Here is a 16,348-nt window from a genome sequence, read left to right as displayed (position 1 = left end):
CTTAGGATGTCCCTGCCCTGCAGCAGCACAGGCTCCCCAGCTGTGTCCCCTCCCACTCACCTGGAGGTGCCGATGTCCTCATAGAGAAGAAGCAAACACTGGTGTGGGCTGGTAATGTTGGGCAGAGGGGAGGGGGCTAGCGTGGTGTTGCTAGTGTCCCAGTCCGCCATCTTGCCTTTGCTGTAACCCTGAGGATAGAGCAAGAGAAGAAGAGATTAATAGCAGAAACAGGGGATAAGAGCTCCAACTGCCGCGGGTACCCTCAAAGGCAGCTCTTTCTGTAGGACCCCCAGAGAGAACAGTTAGTACTTTTCACTTCAGGGAGGAGATGGGTCTTGGAAAATGCCAAACACAGAGGTGGAGAAGGCAGGATACTGAGGAGACGACACAGGATGGCAGAAAGAGCCCTGGATTTGAGGGCACAAGGCCTGGGTTCAAATCCAAACCAACTCTGCCACCTAGGAGGCTTTGGGCAGTCAATTTCCCTGAGTGTGTCTTAGTTTCCTTCTTTGTAAAATGAAGTTATTGGACTAGCCTCAAAAGTCCCTTTCACTCCTAAGTCACAGGGGAAATGTGGAGCAGGGTTGCAAAAGAGTCTGAGAAGGAAGGATGCTATCGGATTATGGTGAGACCTGAAAGAAAGGAAAGAACAAAGGTAAAGAGAGAATAAGGAGTCATTCCTGTTCTCGGGGAGCTGACATTCTACAGTGAGGAAGGAAGAGAATAAAACAGATACGCATGAATGCAAATAAAAAATTATTTCAAGGAAATGATAACAATGGGGAGCCTCTTTGTAGGAAGTAGCACCTGAGCTGTTCTTGGACAGAAATTTGCGATTCTACCAGGTGGACTCAGCAAGCTACTGGTGCAAAGGCCTGGAGATGGGAAATGTTTTGTCTTGGACAGAGACTGTGAGCGGAAGGTTTTGCCCAAAACCAGAAACTTTTACTGCCCACGTGAGATTGTTTTCTACTGGGAGGCAATTTTTAAAATTTGCATAATTACTGATTATTATGCTTGTAAACTTCAACATTTTAACAATTGAAACAGAAACTGAAGCTTGGTGAGAAGTGGTGTCTAATTTGTGTATTCTGTCAATTATTTGTACAACTGCACCAAAATTTTAAATGGGGGGGGGGGAACACAAAATTTAAGGCCAAATTTTCATGTATAAAAGAGCTTTTGGATCTTTAGTCAATTTTTCTTGTTCCCTCATTTCAAAAGAAAGGGCAAGTCTGAGAGCTACTGATTCATAAGAACCCACCGAGTTTGAAAATGGAGAGAAGGATTTTTTAAAATCATGGAATCACAAAGCTGTATTCCACCTTGAAGAGCAAGCAATCTAACATCTTAATTTTATAGATGAGGGAAACTGAAGCCCAGAGAAGGTAAGAGCCTCCCCCAAAGTCACACAGCAAGTAAGTGGCAGAGTTTAAGCTCTAGCTCCCAAATAGTCCAGCTCTGTAAAATGAGGTTTACACTTCGGTGAGGGATGAGGATTGCTGGGGAGGGACCACACTCTCCCTGTAATCCCCCACAAATCTGTCATCAATGAGGCCATCAAAGAAACTATTTGTTGGGACTAGGGGACAACAAACTTCCACTGAGTGCCATCTCCCTCCAGAGTGCTCCCTTAAGCAATCTAATAGGCCGGGGAGCTGGGAGAAAGGTCAGACTGGAAGTGGACATCTGGCATCCATCTGTGCAGAGGGGATGGAAATCACCAGGAGAGGAAGCAGAGAGAAAGCAAAAGACAAGGCACCCAGATGGGGAGCTGGGGAGAAGAGGCAGCCAGGTATCTCGATGGCTACAGCACTGGGCCAGTCAGGAAAACCTGAGCAGAAATCTGGCCACAGACAGGTATTTGCTAGCTGTGACCCTGGGCAAGTCACTTCACTTTTTCCAATTTCCTCCTTAGACGAACAGGTATAATAAGAACACCCACCTCTCACTTTGTTGTGAGGATAAAATGAGATATTTGTGAAGTGCTTTGCAAAACAATGCTCTCTTATCAGTGCTAGTTAACATACTAACAAGAGGAGGCTGACAGTCAGAGGAAGGACAAGAACTTAGTATAAGATAATGTCAAACAAGTAAAATGGGCTGGAGGCCAGAGAAGGAGGCCCTACCTGCCAGTGGGACCACAAGCCCCGTGGAGATCTAGGACAGCAATGGCCACCCATCTTCTGGAGAATGGCTTTCAGGGAGCGGCCCGGGAAGGACAGAAGACCAGAAGCAGAACCAAGGGGGGCAGGCCAGTGGAAGACCCAGACTGTCCTGTATCCCGGCAGAAACCCTGGTAACTTATCTCATCCTAGAGCGGTACAGGCGCAGGAAAGGCTGCGGCCTGCCCCCAATCTGGGCCTACAATTCACTGTCCATCCCAAGGTTTCTCAAATTAAAAATCCACTGGGTGCTCCCTTCCTGCCCAGAGATGGAGAAATGAAGCTGTACCACCTGACTGGCCTGAAGGCCAGAAGTGGAGCCTGATATGTCCATGACGAAGACCTGGTTTTCAGCTCCTCAGGTTAGCAAGGGAAACTAAATAAATTCATCACAGAGTTATAGCTTTCAAGGGACAAGGATATGGCCTAATCCAAACATTCAGGAGGGAAGAAATGGACAAGCCAAATGTTTAAAGTCATTATTACTCACTGGCAGATGCACAGGACTGAAAACCAGCCACTGGCTCCAAGGGTAATGTATACTGAGAACTGAAGTTAGGGTGAAGAAAGGACAGAAAAAGCCCTCCAATTAAAATCAAATCATTTTATAGGGAAAACATTCTCTAAAAAGAGAGAGAGCTGAGACAAGAGAAAGAAAGGTCAGAATGCAATCAATGGGAGGAAAATGAGGCCTCCAGAAGTCACAGAAAACCATGGCCCCAAGAGGGATCATCTATTCCAAACTTACAGACTGTAAAACTATTGATCCAATCAGATTAAAATACAATTGGGGAATGTTTCATTATTAAATAAAAATATAAACAACTCAGATAATGTGAATTTGTGGTTTCCTAAGAATCCAACAGTTTCAGTACCTCTGATCTTGTCCAAACCTTTTATTTTACAGATGGAGAAACTGAGACCCACAGAAATGACACAGCTGGCCTAAGGCCAAATAATAAAACTGTATCAGTCAGGACTAGAATTCAGATCTGAAGCCCTGGGCAGGCTACCAGGACACTCCAAGGATCCCCTCCCATCCATCATTCAGAGGGAAAAGTTCCTTACATGAACTCTAACATTCGTAGGAATGGAGCACCTTTAGATACTCCCCTAGGAAGTGCTTTATGAGCCAGGAAGCCAAACATGAAATTTAGTCTGAGAGCCAGCACAAGTACAGATGGGGGTCAATCTGGAACAAGCCCTTTAACCCCTGGGCTTCAGTGTCAGGAAAATGAACAAAGGCCAAAATGATTTCTGAGCTCTCTGCCAGCATCCTCCCTTTTATAATCCCAGCTCTCATCTAATGAGCTCATTAAGAATCAATTAGGTGTAAGATGCAAAGAATAAAAGACAAAATGGAAAATAGCTCTTGCTCTTAAGAAACTTAATTTATAGGGTTTGGAGAAGGGAGATGGGGAAGGAAATCCAACTGGCAAACAGAGAAATTGATACCAATTAAAGATGAGACTCTAACCCTAAAGGATTCAACTCTACCAGGAAAGGCCTAGAAGGAAGTTAAAGACTGGAGGGAAGGAGAGCATCCAGGGTAGGTAGGTGGGAGATGGAGCTCAGAGGGACAAGGACAAAGTCTGTGAAGGGAAGTAATCTAAGTGGAGGAAGTTGAAGTCAGAGCAGAGGCCTACAAAGGCCCAGGGGAAGAGTCTGTATTTCACCTTACACTGCTAGTAAAATAGTGAGCAGGCTTGTGCTAAATTCCTAGACCACCGTCCATATGTAAGATTTCTCTCTCAGGTCTCTTATTAAAAAGGGAACTGTGCCAGAGTCTATTTGTGAGCTTAATAAAGACTGAGATTCTGGGCCTTGATTTTAAAAGCCAGTGAGCTGGTGTTTCTCCCCATCGGCACAAGGAAACATGCACTGGAGTGAGCCGGGTGAACAGAGCTGGGATCCTGACCAGCAGCTACTGTGTCGTGGCCAGATCACTGTCCCTCCCATGTCCCTTCGGTGTCATCTGTAAAATGGGGATAACAATTTTTGTATCAGGGTTTGGTGAACTTTTAAGCTCTGTGGAAAAGGGAGCTCTTCTTCTCACTAAAGCCCACCCTTTATATCTTTCATTACTACGCGGAAGTAGCACTGGGCTCTGGATGCCAATGGAGGACAAGTAGAAAATATGGCCCTAGGACAGAGAGAGTGTGTTTTGTCTTTGGATCTTGAGTTATCTGGAGGGAATGGTGGGTAGAGCAGGGACCTGCAATCAGGAAAACCTGAATTTACATCCAATCTCAGACACTTACTAGGTGTGGCCCTAAGCAAGTCACTACTGCTACTTGTCTCAATTTCCCCATCTGTAATAACAGGCATAATTACAGCACCTACCTCCCAGGGTCTTTGTGAGAATCAAATGATCTATGTGTAATGTGCTTTGCAAAGCGCTCTATAAATGGTAGCTATTATACTTAGGATAGCTAAACGAGGGGGGGAGGGACCAGCTAATTAATTTTCTGGCCACCCCAACAAGGGAGCACTGCCTGCTGAAATGCAGAGGTGTTGCAGCTGACATCAGTAAATGGAATATTGGCAGATGCTCCAGTATTTAAGTATCATTCTCAAGGCAGAAAGCATCAATCTAAGGAGGAATCCTGGGACTTTTTGTGTGATTCTCTACTACTTGAGTGATCTTGGCCAAGCACCTAATACCTGTGGGCCTGTTTAAGAGGCCTGGCTGTGGGTGGCAGCACAGCAGGAACCAGAAGAGGCAGTAAGGAGTGGGGGAAGGTTCTTATCCCTGGCCCCCAGCTCCAGGTGTCGGGCTCCATCTTTGGCAGCCTCAGAAAAAGGCAAATGACTGGAAATCTCGAGGCCCAGATCTTCCCCTGCTGAGCATCATGGGCCAGTGTGCTCCAGTTGTGCTTTCAGAGAAAGAAGGGACCTTGGAGGGCCTTGGCCTCCCTGGTTCAGGCCCTCACTTTGCAGATGACCAGCTAAGGCTGAGAAAGTTGTGACTTGCCTAGCTCACATTGATAGTGCCCAGCAGGGGCAGGATTTGGCATTTATTAAGCACCTACTGTGTGGTATACACAAAAACCGAACAAGTTCAGACTTCAATGAGTTTACATCCCAAGGGAAGGGGAGATGCTAGGTACTTGTGGGAGCAAACACAAAATTTCTATATGGCAACTATGAAGCAATGGGAGGATGGGGAGGAGATGCTTGAACAGAGCCAGAGCCCATTTCAGGGAAGGAGTTATTTCCATAGTCCAGAAGTCAGAGGGAGGTCATTAATGGGCAAGAACAAAGTGACAACTCTCATCCTGGCTTTCCACTGGCCTCAGTTTCCCCTCTCCCGTTTGGCAGGGGAATACCATGTAGATGAACAGCTACCCAGGTATTCACAACTAAGCCCATAAAAGCTCAGAAATGAACTGGCTCAGGAAGTACCTCAGAGTCACCACACCCACCTAATTAGGGCCTCCAGTGCCATCTTCCCTCAGCCCCTGCCCCCAGACTCCCTTTTCTATCTCCATCAGCCCGGCCCACAGGACGCCCGTGGCAGGGGCAGACTCGGGAATCAGCGAGATCAGCCTTCCAGAGCAGCCTCAGATACCCATTAGCCGGGTTGGTCACTTCGCCTACTCGGCTTCCTATGACGGGGGCAGTGAGTGCGCCCATCTCGGAGGGCGCAAGGAGAAAATATGTGCGTGTAAGCCCTTGGCAGCATTTCATGTACTACAGAAATGCTGGCCATGACGACGACTGCAGTGGGAGAGGAGGCCTCGGGCCATGAGCTCTCTCTGCCTCAGTTTCCTCCTCAGGGTCTGGGGACTCCCAATGCACCTAGTGGTGGTTCTTCTTTATTAAAGCCTCCCTGCCTCGGGTCTCCAAGGGAAAATAACAAGAAGCAGGAAGCCTTCCAACCAGGGAGGGAAAGGAACAAGGGGCATGAAGGGAGATCTCAGCCCCGCTAACCTCTGGCCGGCCCTCTGGCCTTCCATTGCTCAGCCTCCCCCCTTGGGAAGAGGAGTAAAGCCACTGCTGGAGAGCCTGTTCACAGAAGTGCCACCTGGGCCAGAGGAGCAGGAAGTGCCCCAGGAATCTAAGAACAAATAAGTCTTGGGTGGCTAAGGCTTGGTTACTTGCTCTACCGGCCTGGTGACTTCCAGGGGCACACTCGAGACATCCCTTCGGGCCCCAAGGCACCAAGCCAGCAGGGCATCATGGAGGCCAACACCAAGGATCCCAGTCAGTGCCCACACATCCCTGCTCCTCGGCACCTGCAATGACAGGCTCCTTGGGTATAATGGGATGTCTCCCCCTGGGTCTTCCTCTGAAACCCACCTCCCCCAAACACTGAAGGTCAATCTCTGGAAAGGGGAGAGAAAAGAATATGGCAGTCTGACGTTCAGGAGAGGGACAGAAATGTGACCTATTTACTGCGCTTCTGTGTGAAACAAACCCGTGAATTGGATACCTCCTGGGCAAGGGCTGGGGAACACGGGCAGGGAGGGATGGGGGGGGAGGGGCGGGGTTCTCCATTGCCAAAGCCTTTGGAGGTGGCAGATGGAAGGCTAGCCCTGCGACTGGCCTGCTAGGGCAGTCAGGCCCTCTCGGTCACCTGAGCCAGAAGTGAAGAGTGCCCCACCTCCCGCAGCTGCCAAGACAGGATCCTCCTCCCCACTGCAATGGCCATCTCACCCTATAAAACGTGGCTCTCTGGGCCCATCAGATGGCCCAGGCTCCCAGAGCAGCTTTTAGGACAGACATAGTCTCCCATCACTCGCCTGGCAGCCACAAAGCCAGGTTGAAAAAAAGCAACCCACCTCCTTCTCAAGGTCAGCCTATCCCATACTCCAACCTCCACACCACCCAGCAGGCAGCATAAGGCCTCCAGCAGCTCCTCACAGAGACGCTGTGCCCTGAGAATCTTGAGGCACACGCACCATGCTGCCATCTTGGCCCCAGCCCAGCCTGTAGGTGCTCCCCCTTTTGTTATCCTTAGAGACATCCAGCAACCTCAGATGCCCCAAAGAGAACGTGTAAAGCCAGGAGTTCTCCCCCTGGGGTTTGTGACCTTGTTTCTATCTTTTTTTAAAACATCTAGACAATAAACAGCATTTCAACATAAGAGGTTTCTTTATGGTTAGTCCACTGTATTTTATTTAAAAGCCTTATTCTGAGAAGAGGTCCAAAGATTTCATAGGACTGCTGACCAAAGGGTGAGTAACAGAGAAAGATTAGAAACACCTGCTCCAGGCCAAAACCCTGACTTTAGGGATGAGGAAGCAAAGACCCAAAGGAGGGAAATATTCCAGAAGGGCAGCCTCAAATGTGACTCTTCTGACTGGGCTCCTCTGCGTGCCTCGATGCCCTTCCAAGCTGCTACCCCGGGTGGAGATGGGCTGCTGGCCCCGACCCTGAGCCTCCTGTGATTCCTGAATGAAACCAGTTGGCTCTAGGTTTGCTTCCTAAAGGACAAATGAACAGACCATCTACTTTTCCCAAAACAACAAACCAAGGCCTCCTCTGGCTCAGTACCCCGGAACCCCTCTGTTTTGCCTCAGCTGACATCTCTCTTTTTCTTTTTAACATTGGTAAACTTCAACTCTAAGTTGAGGGTCAGAAGGGCAGGAGGCATCCTTTCCATGCCAAGGAGATCAAAGGCCATGTTGTGAAAAGGAGCATCTTTAGGTTTTTGCCCTTCCCCAAGTCCTACTCTAAATCCTCACCGAGTCACAGAAGTGTATAACCCTGGCTCCTCCAAGGCAGCCAAGGGCAAGCTATCTGTCTCTGGAAAAGAACTTGGGCCCAGTGATAGCCAAGGGGAAGAAAGCTCGTCAGGCCCCAGGAGGCAACCCATTGGCCATGGCAACCACAACTCAACATACCACCACCCAGAGACTCAGTGCTGTTGGAGACCTGCCCTCCCTGGCAGGACTATGACAGTGATGGAGACGGGGACCGAGGTGCTAAGAGTTCCCCAATCGTGCAGCCATCCACAAAGACCACCTTAACACAGCCAAGGAGGGACACACTATTGGAAGAAAAACATCTTCACCACTGACATTCTCACCATAAATGAACCATTAGAGAAAAGCAAGACTGCCCACTATGTGTTGATTTGGAAGGGGGAAGGAGAATGAGTCAGAAGGGTAGATACAGAACTTTGTGACTATCTTGTTAGATGTAATATATGCTTGAAGAAAATCGTACGTAAGCTTGTGGATTCCCACGCAATCCATCATCTCTTTTGTGGAAGATTATTAAATTCATAATAAAAATAAACCACAGGAGCAGAGACAGAAGGGAGCTGCAACTAAGCAGTGGGATGGCTCTCAAGATCTCCTTAGAAAGGCCAACTTGTCAGGATTCATTTCAAAAGCATCTGGAAACGCCATGTCACACAACCTCTGGACATCTCGTATTGCTCACATGTTTAATATTTGCAAAAAGGTAACTAGGAACTAAGAGAATAGCAGCAGCATTTAGACCACTATTTCTAAGGGTGGAGAAGCACAGAAATCCTACAACTTAAATCAATGTCATCCACAGAAGAAAAGAACTGGGAACAGTGAAAAACACATTAGAAAAGGAAGGAGAGAAGGCAGACTCATGCCTGAATATCATGAATACTTTGTTGGAAAAAAGCATCTGAAAGTGCTAGAAACAATAAATCCCAAATACTCTGGGGTCTAACCAGTTCAGGAGTTCTTCCCATTCACAGCCCCCCAGACCTTATGGCCACAGACATTCTGAAGCTCACTCTGGGTTGGCGGGTTGACAGGGAAGAGGCATCTCATGTGCTTGTGATCTTCCTGTATTTCTCCTGGTTTTTCAGGGTCTCTGGTTATCCACCTCTCATTCCTCCTTCTTGCCACATGATCGATGATCCGAAGACAGCTTTTGCTCTAGTTCTTCTTCAGGATTCCCTGTCAGTTCTACATCCCATCCTGCTAAGGCCCATCACAAGCCTTTCCATCCTCTGGGACAGACTCATTTTCATTCTCCAAATATCTCCATGTCTTTACTTCCATGAGGCATGGGGTCAGAAAAAAGAGCTTTGCAATTTTCTGAGAGCAATCTAGCACAATCTCTTCTACTTTCAGCTAAGTTTTGGGCCCAACTCAAGTGTCTTCGGTATTTTTGTCCTAAATATTCATAGTGATGAACAAGCTCGCTTGGGAGGATCTGTCCATTTGGACATACTGAAATCTGGGCAAAAAAAAAAATTCTTCATCCACATATCTTTCCAATGTGAATGATTAGGATTAAAATCTTTTAATTGCAGATCTCTTGCAGAGTCTCTGCAATGTTCTAGGGCTTGATGCAATAAGCAAAATAGCATCAGCAAACAGAAGGATCCAGATGATTCACCTTCCTCTGAAATTTCCTCTTTGGCTTGTGTCTTTCACTGGATCTCCAGCATATGCCTTTGGCAAGCATACAACTTCCTATTTTATGCTTCACCTAACGTTTGCGATCAGAGAATCACTGACCAGAAAGGAAAGAAAGGAGGAAACAAGCCAAGCATGATGCTAAGCATTTTAAGAATATTATTTTATAAGATTCTCACAACGCTGGGAAGTTAAACGTTATTTTCTCCACTTCTACAGATGAAACTGAGGCAGAGATTAAGTGATTTGCCTAGGCTCACAAAGCTACTAAGTATCTAAAACCCCACATTAGCCATTGCACCACCTGGCTGTCTCAGAGTTATTTCTGCTGTGGTGTTTCCCAAGGAATCTTTGGATGCTGACATGGTGAGGAGACAGACACATTGTAATGTAAGAATCTGTGTTTTGTTTTACCAAATTAAATGTCTTTCATAATTGATAAATAATAAGCCAATGCATCTTGTGGGACCTTAAATTCTGTCCATCTTTTAATTAACTGTGACATGATCAAGATGTGGTCCATGGCTAAACACTGCTTGCCAAAGTCAGCAACAGCACTTGAAAAAATCCAAAGAGCTGGGAAAGGCAGCCAAACTGATAAAGTGGCCAGAGAGGACTCTGAGGGATCAAAATAAGTAGTATTTAGGGAGGAAAAGGAATGGAAAAATCTCAGACTTCCATTACCTTCATCTACCGCAATTTGTAAAAAGCATTCCCTAATCAATGGGCAGTCACTTTTGTCTCCAGCTTTTGTGGCCACAAAAAAGCCGGTTGGAATATTTTTGGCAAACATAAGACCTTTTGTCTTTGACTTCCTCTGGAGACTGCCCAGTGGTGCAATTGTTGGGTCAAAGGGGATGGACAGTTTAGTAACTTTTTCATGTAAATTTACTTATACAGAAAGATAGGATCAATCCACAGCTCCATTAATGGGATATTCAGATTCCAGTCTTCTTCTTTTCAAATCTCTTTATATCCTTTATTCACTTATTAGAGTCATATGTTAATCCTATATTAGAGTTAACTCTCCTTATTTGAATAAATAATTTGAATATCAGACTTCTATAAAATAGTTTAAAGAAAACTTCTGATTCTACTTTATTCATGAAAAAAATTTTTAAATTTATATATTAATTGACTATTTTACTGTTTCTTTCATCCTTCATTTGTTTAAGAATTCTATTCCTGGTCATATTTCTGTAAGGTTTCTTCTGTTGTCCTCTAACTTTGTTATAATGGGACCTTTTCTGTTTCGGTCATACAGTCATTTGGAGATTGTGGCATTTTGTGTACATACACAGTGATACACACATGTGCCTATATGCACACAAATGTTTGATTATGTATTCGTATATCTGTGAGTATATACTCACATATCATGTTTAAGTCACATGCAGTATAATCCTCTCCCCTGCCAGGCTGCCCTCCTGATGACTAGCAGCTCTTTCTTTTATTTTTAAAAAATAATAATAATAAAATTTAAAAAACAAAGCACTGGGCCACTCTGCTCAATCACTTTTAGGTACTTCTTGTTCCAGTATGTACTTTTCCATTTTTTTAAAAGCCAGCAATGGTTTGATAGTGCGATCTGAGATGCAGTAACAATGCCGGGTCACCCGCAGCCCTGCATCTTTTTCATGATCTTCCTTGAGGTCCTTGGCTTTTGTTTTGCCACATTGGTTATTCCATCTGGTCGTACAAAGTGGCTGATCTAGGAATCCATTTCTAGTTTATTTTTAACGATATTGACACGGCCCACCTATTGACACGGCCCACCCATGAGCACCGAAGCGCTTTCCCTGCCTTGGTTTAGGTCAAGAACCGCGTTGGGCGTTTATAGAAGTGCTGTGCTGTCTCAGCAGACTGACGGGCGGGCAGGCTTGTTCCAGCTCCTGTTCTGAGTGTCTGTGACACACGGAGACGCCTAGCTTCTCGGGCTTGTTCTCCCACGCGGGAGGCCCGGGGTGTGTGGACACGCGGGGTTTAGCCTGGGCCCAGGACGCCCTGCGGGAAGTGGGTGGAAGGGCCCGTTTCCTGCTCGGTAAAGCGAGAAATAGGAGGATGTTGTCTATTCAGCGGCTGTAGGTCCTGACTCGGCTGCAGCTGTGACCCAAGGGGAGGAAGAGGAAGAGCAGAGATCACAGGACTACACGGATAGGAAACCGAAAAGGGCTTTGGCGGGCTCTGGTCCCGCTCCCTCCCTCCACTCCGGGGGCACAGGCGGGGAGGCGGGATTCGAACCGGGGCCCTCCTTGCTCCTCCGTCCGGCTGTGCCAGGAGGCTAAGAGGGGTGGGCTCGGCCTCCAGATGTGAGAAGGGGGTGTCTGCCTGTCCGTCTCCATGGGGTGGCTCTCTCCAGGCGCACAAGGTGACTGTCTATCCAGATGTGGGGGTGGCTCTCTCCAGATGTTAACAAGGGGGGGGGGTTGTGGGTCTATCTCCAGACTGGCAAGGAGGGGGAATTCTCTTTCCAGATGTGGCGCGGGGAGGGGGGATCCCGCTCTCCAGCTGTGACAGGAGGGGGCCGCGGGTTCCCGCGCCACCTGTGCCCCCAGCTGGGAGGCGGCGGCGCCCCGTCCAGCTGAGACCAGGCTGTTGGGGAGGGGGCGGGCGGGGAGAGGGGCGCCGGCCCTCGGGCCTCCTTACCTGAGCTCCTCGAATCCGCAGTCGCTCAGCGCCCGACCCCCGGGCGGCCCATCAGCCGCCCCCTCGGCGGCCCTCAAAGGCCCAGCAGCCTCGGGCTCCTCCGGCTCCTCCACCGCTTCCGACCCAGAGGACGCGGAGGAGAGAAGGAGGAGGGGCAGGGGAAACGAACGGCCCGACCGGCAGGGCAAGGACCGTCGTCCAAGAGCCTCACCTCGCGGACAGCGAAACGCGGAAGTCGCGGCCGCGTCTGGGAGAGCTCGGCCCCTCCTGGACTCCCGTCATCTGGCCCGGGACTGCCAAAGGCAGTCCGTGAAGGGTGGGAGCGAGGGGGAGGGGATCGTGGGGCTGGAGAAACACCCAAACTCTCCAACCAGCTGGGACTGAAAATTTATCTGTCACCCCTGGGTGTGACGTCCAGCCCCGCCTCTCCATCACGGGGCAGCCAATAGGACCGAAACCCTCTGAGATCTCGGCTTAAAGGAGAAAGTAAATAGCAGAAGTGACCAATGGGAGCCATCTAAGGCGGGACGCGTTAAATTTTCTCTTAAAGAGACACTCTGGTCACCTCCAGGAAGCCCATCCTCCCACCAGCCGTATCCCCCGGCCGTACCTCTCCAGAGGAGCTGGACCAAGCTGCAATCCGGACCTTCAGCACTAAAAGGGGCCTCAGGAGTCCATTCCCCTTATAATACGGCTGAGGTATAGGAGGCTGTGACCAGCTAAAGGTCGAGTGGTGAGGGAAGTTTGTGCAACCTGGGTTTCGAAGCCCTCCCAGTCCAGATGTGACGAGCCTTCTCCTCGACCTCAAGAAGGCCGGGTTTTTTTGGGTTTTTTTTTTTTTTTTGACACTTTATTTTTTTTTTTTTATTAATTTTATAATTTTTTTGACAGTACATTTGCATGGGTAATTTTTTACAACATTATCTCTTGCATTCATTTCTGTTCCGAATTTTCCCCTCCTTCCCTCCACCCCCTCCCCTAGATGGCAGGCAGAACCATACATGTTACATGTGTTATAGTATATCCTAGATACAATATATGTGTGCAGAACTGAATTTCTTGTTGCACAGGAAGAATTGGATTCGGAAGGTAAAAATAACCTGGGGAGAAAACAAAAAAAAAATGCTCACAGTTTACACTCCTTTCCCAGTGTTCCTTCTCTGGGTGTAGTTGTTTCTGTCCATCATTGATCAACTGGAACGGAATTGCATCTTCTCTATGTTGAAAATATCCCTTTCCATCAGAATATATCTTCATACATTATCGTTGTTGAAGTGAATAATGATCTCCTGGTTCTGCTCATTTCACTCAGCATCAGTTCCTGTAAGTCTCTTCAAGCCTCTCTGTATTACAGAAGGCCATTTCTTTGGTTTGCTTTTTTATACTATTTTTTAAATATTAAGTAAATATTTATTTAGGAAGCCCTCCAATCCCTCTCCTATTCATTTAGAAGGAAAATCGATGTGATGTAACTATACATGAGAGGGAGAGGGGGAGAAAGAGACAGACAGAGACAGAGAGAAAGAAAAGTATACTTCAGTTTGCACTACATTTTCTCTCTGCGGTATCATGAGGTTTTGGAATTAGCTATTCTCATTACAATGATCTAAGACAAGTCCTCCAGGGCCGAGCATTTTATGCCATTGCTGGGCTGTGCACAATGAGCTTCCTGTTCTTCTCACTCATTTTGCATCAGTTCATTATAGGTCTTGCCATATTTTTAAACTGCTCCCCCTCATCATTTCTTATAGTACTCCATCCCAGTCACACTGAGACTTGTTCAGCCATTCCCCAATTGATGGGCGATCCCTCAGTTTCCATTTCTTCCCAGCCATAAAATTCTAGTGAGAATTCGCCCAAAGTGCCTATCTCTAAGAACCAAGAGCTTCCCTATGAGTACTCACCGCACTTCTGCTTTCCTTTATAGCAAAGAATAATTGGATTTCAGAGTTCAAAGGAACTTCCGAGGACATGAAGGAAAAAAAGTGCTATTGAAAAGTTATAAGATTTTGAGCAAAGCAGCTCTTACAGCACAGAACGTCAGTTTATCCAACTCCCTTAATTTAAAGATGAGTAAATTGAGACCAGAGAGCAAAAGCAATTGTCTAAGACTTTAAGGTGTGGCGATAAAAATATAAGAACAAGGATCAAACCAGGTTCCCTCCCTCTAAATTCAGTGCACAACAGTGCAGTGTACTTGGTATTGAAGAATCGGGTTCAAATCCCACACTAAGGTCACTTGTGTGACCTTAGCCAATTACCCCCTTCGAGGAGGATATTTGTAAAGCATTTAGTACAGTGCCTGAGGCATATTATTTGTTATTCTATTTGTTTTCAAGTGGTGTCTGCTCTTTGTGACCCCATTTATCATCTTGGCAAAGATGCTGAAGTGGCTGGACATCTCCTCCAGTTCATTTTATAGATGAGAAATCTAAGGCAAATTGGGTTAATGACTAAGGGTCACTAGTAAGTGTCTGAGGCCAGATTCTAGGATTGACACATAGTGTTTAATAAATGTGTTCCTTTTCTTTCCCCTTTCCCCTCAGCCTCAGTTTACTCACCTCTAAAGTGAGAGCGGTTGAATTAGGTAGTCTCTAAGATTCCTTCCAGTTTCATGTTCCTATAACACCTAGCTTCTCCCCTGAGCTGCTAACAGGAAGGAAGCCAAAATAACAAAGTTATAATAATCACTGAAGCTGACTCAATACATCATCCAAGACAAAGACCAGATCTGAGACCCTAGTGAAAGGTATAATTATCCCACAGAGTGAGGAGCCCTGAGAAATAGAGCTGTGAAGGACTTTCCAGCAAAGGACAAAGGGAAATCCCTCTGATACAAGGCAGGAAAGCCCATCAGAAAGGATTAGTCATTGGGTGGCACTGAGAGCCAAAAGCTAATTTGGTAGGAAATCTGCCACTAAGCAGGGATTTCTGCATGGTCCAGAGCTTTGCCTTCACTTTCCCATCACAGACTCCGGGCATCACTTACAGCTAACCCCTTTCTTGTTGTGCCCCAGTCATGTAGGATTCTGGGCAGCCTGGGTGAAAAACACCTGTCCCTCTCAACTCTCCCCTTTGCCCCATTTCTCCCACGTCCAATTCAACCATGCACACGGCTTCCATTGTGCCTGCTCAAATTCCCCTTCTCTCCTTTACAAACTTCTCTTTATGTTTGACCTTGACTGCAGACAAATGGTATACTGGAGAGGGTGTTAGAGCTGGCTTCAAACTCCACCTTAGATACTTACTAACAGTATGTCTCAATTTCCTCAACTATAAAATAAGGAGAAACAATAGCATCCTACCTTGAAGGGTTATTGTGAGGATCAAATGATACAATGTCTCTAAAGCTTTCAGCACAGTGCCTGGAACACAGTAGGAGATTAATAAATGTTTATTTCTTTCCTATATATGTTAAATTAGGGGTTTGATCTTAAAGGCTTTCAAGTTTCCTTCAAGTTTTAAATCTCCAGTCTTAGGAATCTAAGTTCTTTCCCTCCTTTGACTCCAACACTTTCCAGCCACACTGCTTCCCTGGACTACATTCTTTCTATTAGTAAATGCATTTTCCTTCACACCCTCTGACTCATTCCTTTACTGCTGGGGAGTTGGAATATCCCTTTTTTTTCCATTACCATTTCTAGACTTCTTTTTCAGACACTTGCTAGCTGTGTGACCCTGAGTAAATCACTTAATCCTGGTTGCCTCAGTTCCTCATCTGTAAAATTAGGTGGAGAAGGAAATGGCAAAGCACTCCAATATCTTTGCCAAGAAAACCCCAAATGGGATCACAACTGAGTTGGACACAGCTTGAAAATGATATGAATTCTAAACCAGCTTTTGTTGTTAGCATAGAATGAAGTGACGATGGAACTCAAAATCAGCTCATGTGAGCTCCATTGTTAATCGGTCCATCCCATCTCCCACCTCTGAGACAGATGATTTTCCTTATCAGTCACACCTGGCTCCACCTTTATCCTCCTTAGTTTCTCCCCAACTTCTCTTCTTACTCCCTAGACTCTGCCCCCACTCCTCCTATCCTCTGAGACTTTAAAAATCATTTTCCCCAAAAGCACAATATTGCTTAATCACTATCATTATGCTTGATGATATTTAGTTAAGTTCATGAGCTATTTCACATAATAAATGGGAAACCTTTGTAACCTGTGAGATAGCTGTCTA

At 46.6% G+C, this 16,348-nt stretch overlaps 1 protein-coding gene across 4 annotated transcripts in view; it reads right to left on the bottom strand.

Annotated features, from left to right (window-relative positions):
* TPRA1 (transmembrane protein adipocyte associated 1) overlaps positions 1-12,540 on the bottom strand; it is a 29,574-nt gene extending 17,034 nt beyond the window's left edge. The window contains exons 1-3 of one of the 4 annotated variants that reach the window (XM_074283778.1): positions 12,167-12,538; positions 8,890-11,623; positions 61-188 (exon numbers count right to left, since the gene is read on the bottom strand). In XM_074283778.1, the coding sequence (XP_074139879.1) occupies positions 61-170 (110 nt within the window). In that variant the 5' untranslated portion in view covers positions 171-188; positions 8,890-11,623; positions 12,167-12,538. Of the gene's footprint in view, positions 1-60; positions 189-8,889; positions 11,624-12,166 lie in introns of all 4 variants that reach the window. The other 3 variants (XM_074283780.1, XM_074283777.1, XM_074283779.1) reach the window with 3 other exon arrangements.
* Between the last annotated feature and the right edge of the window lie 3,808 nt (positions 12,541-16,348).

This window comes from Sminthopsis crassicaudata, chromosome 1, assembly GCF_048593235.1.
Source record: "Sminthopsis crassicaudata isolate SCR6 chromosome 1, ASM4859323v1, whole genome shotgun sequence".
NCBI classification, from domain to species: Eukaryota; Metazoa; Chordata; class Mammalia; order Dasyuromorphia; family Dasyuridae; genus Sminthopsis; species Sminthopsis crassicaudata.
Note: the sequence above shows the minus strand (reverse complement) of the source record. Positions and strands in the feature narration are given on the sequence as shown.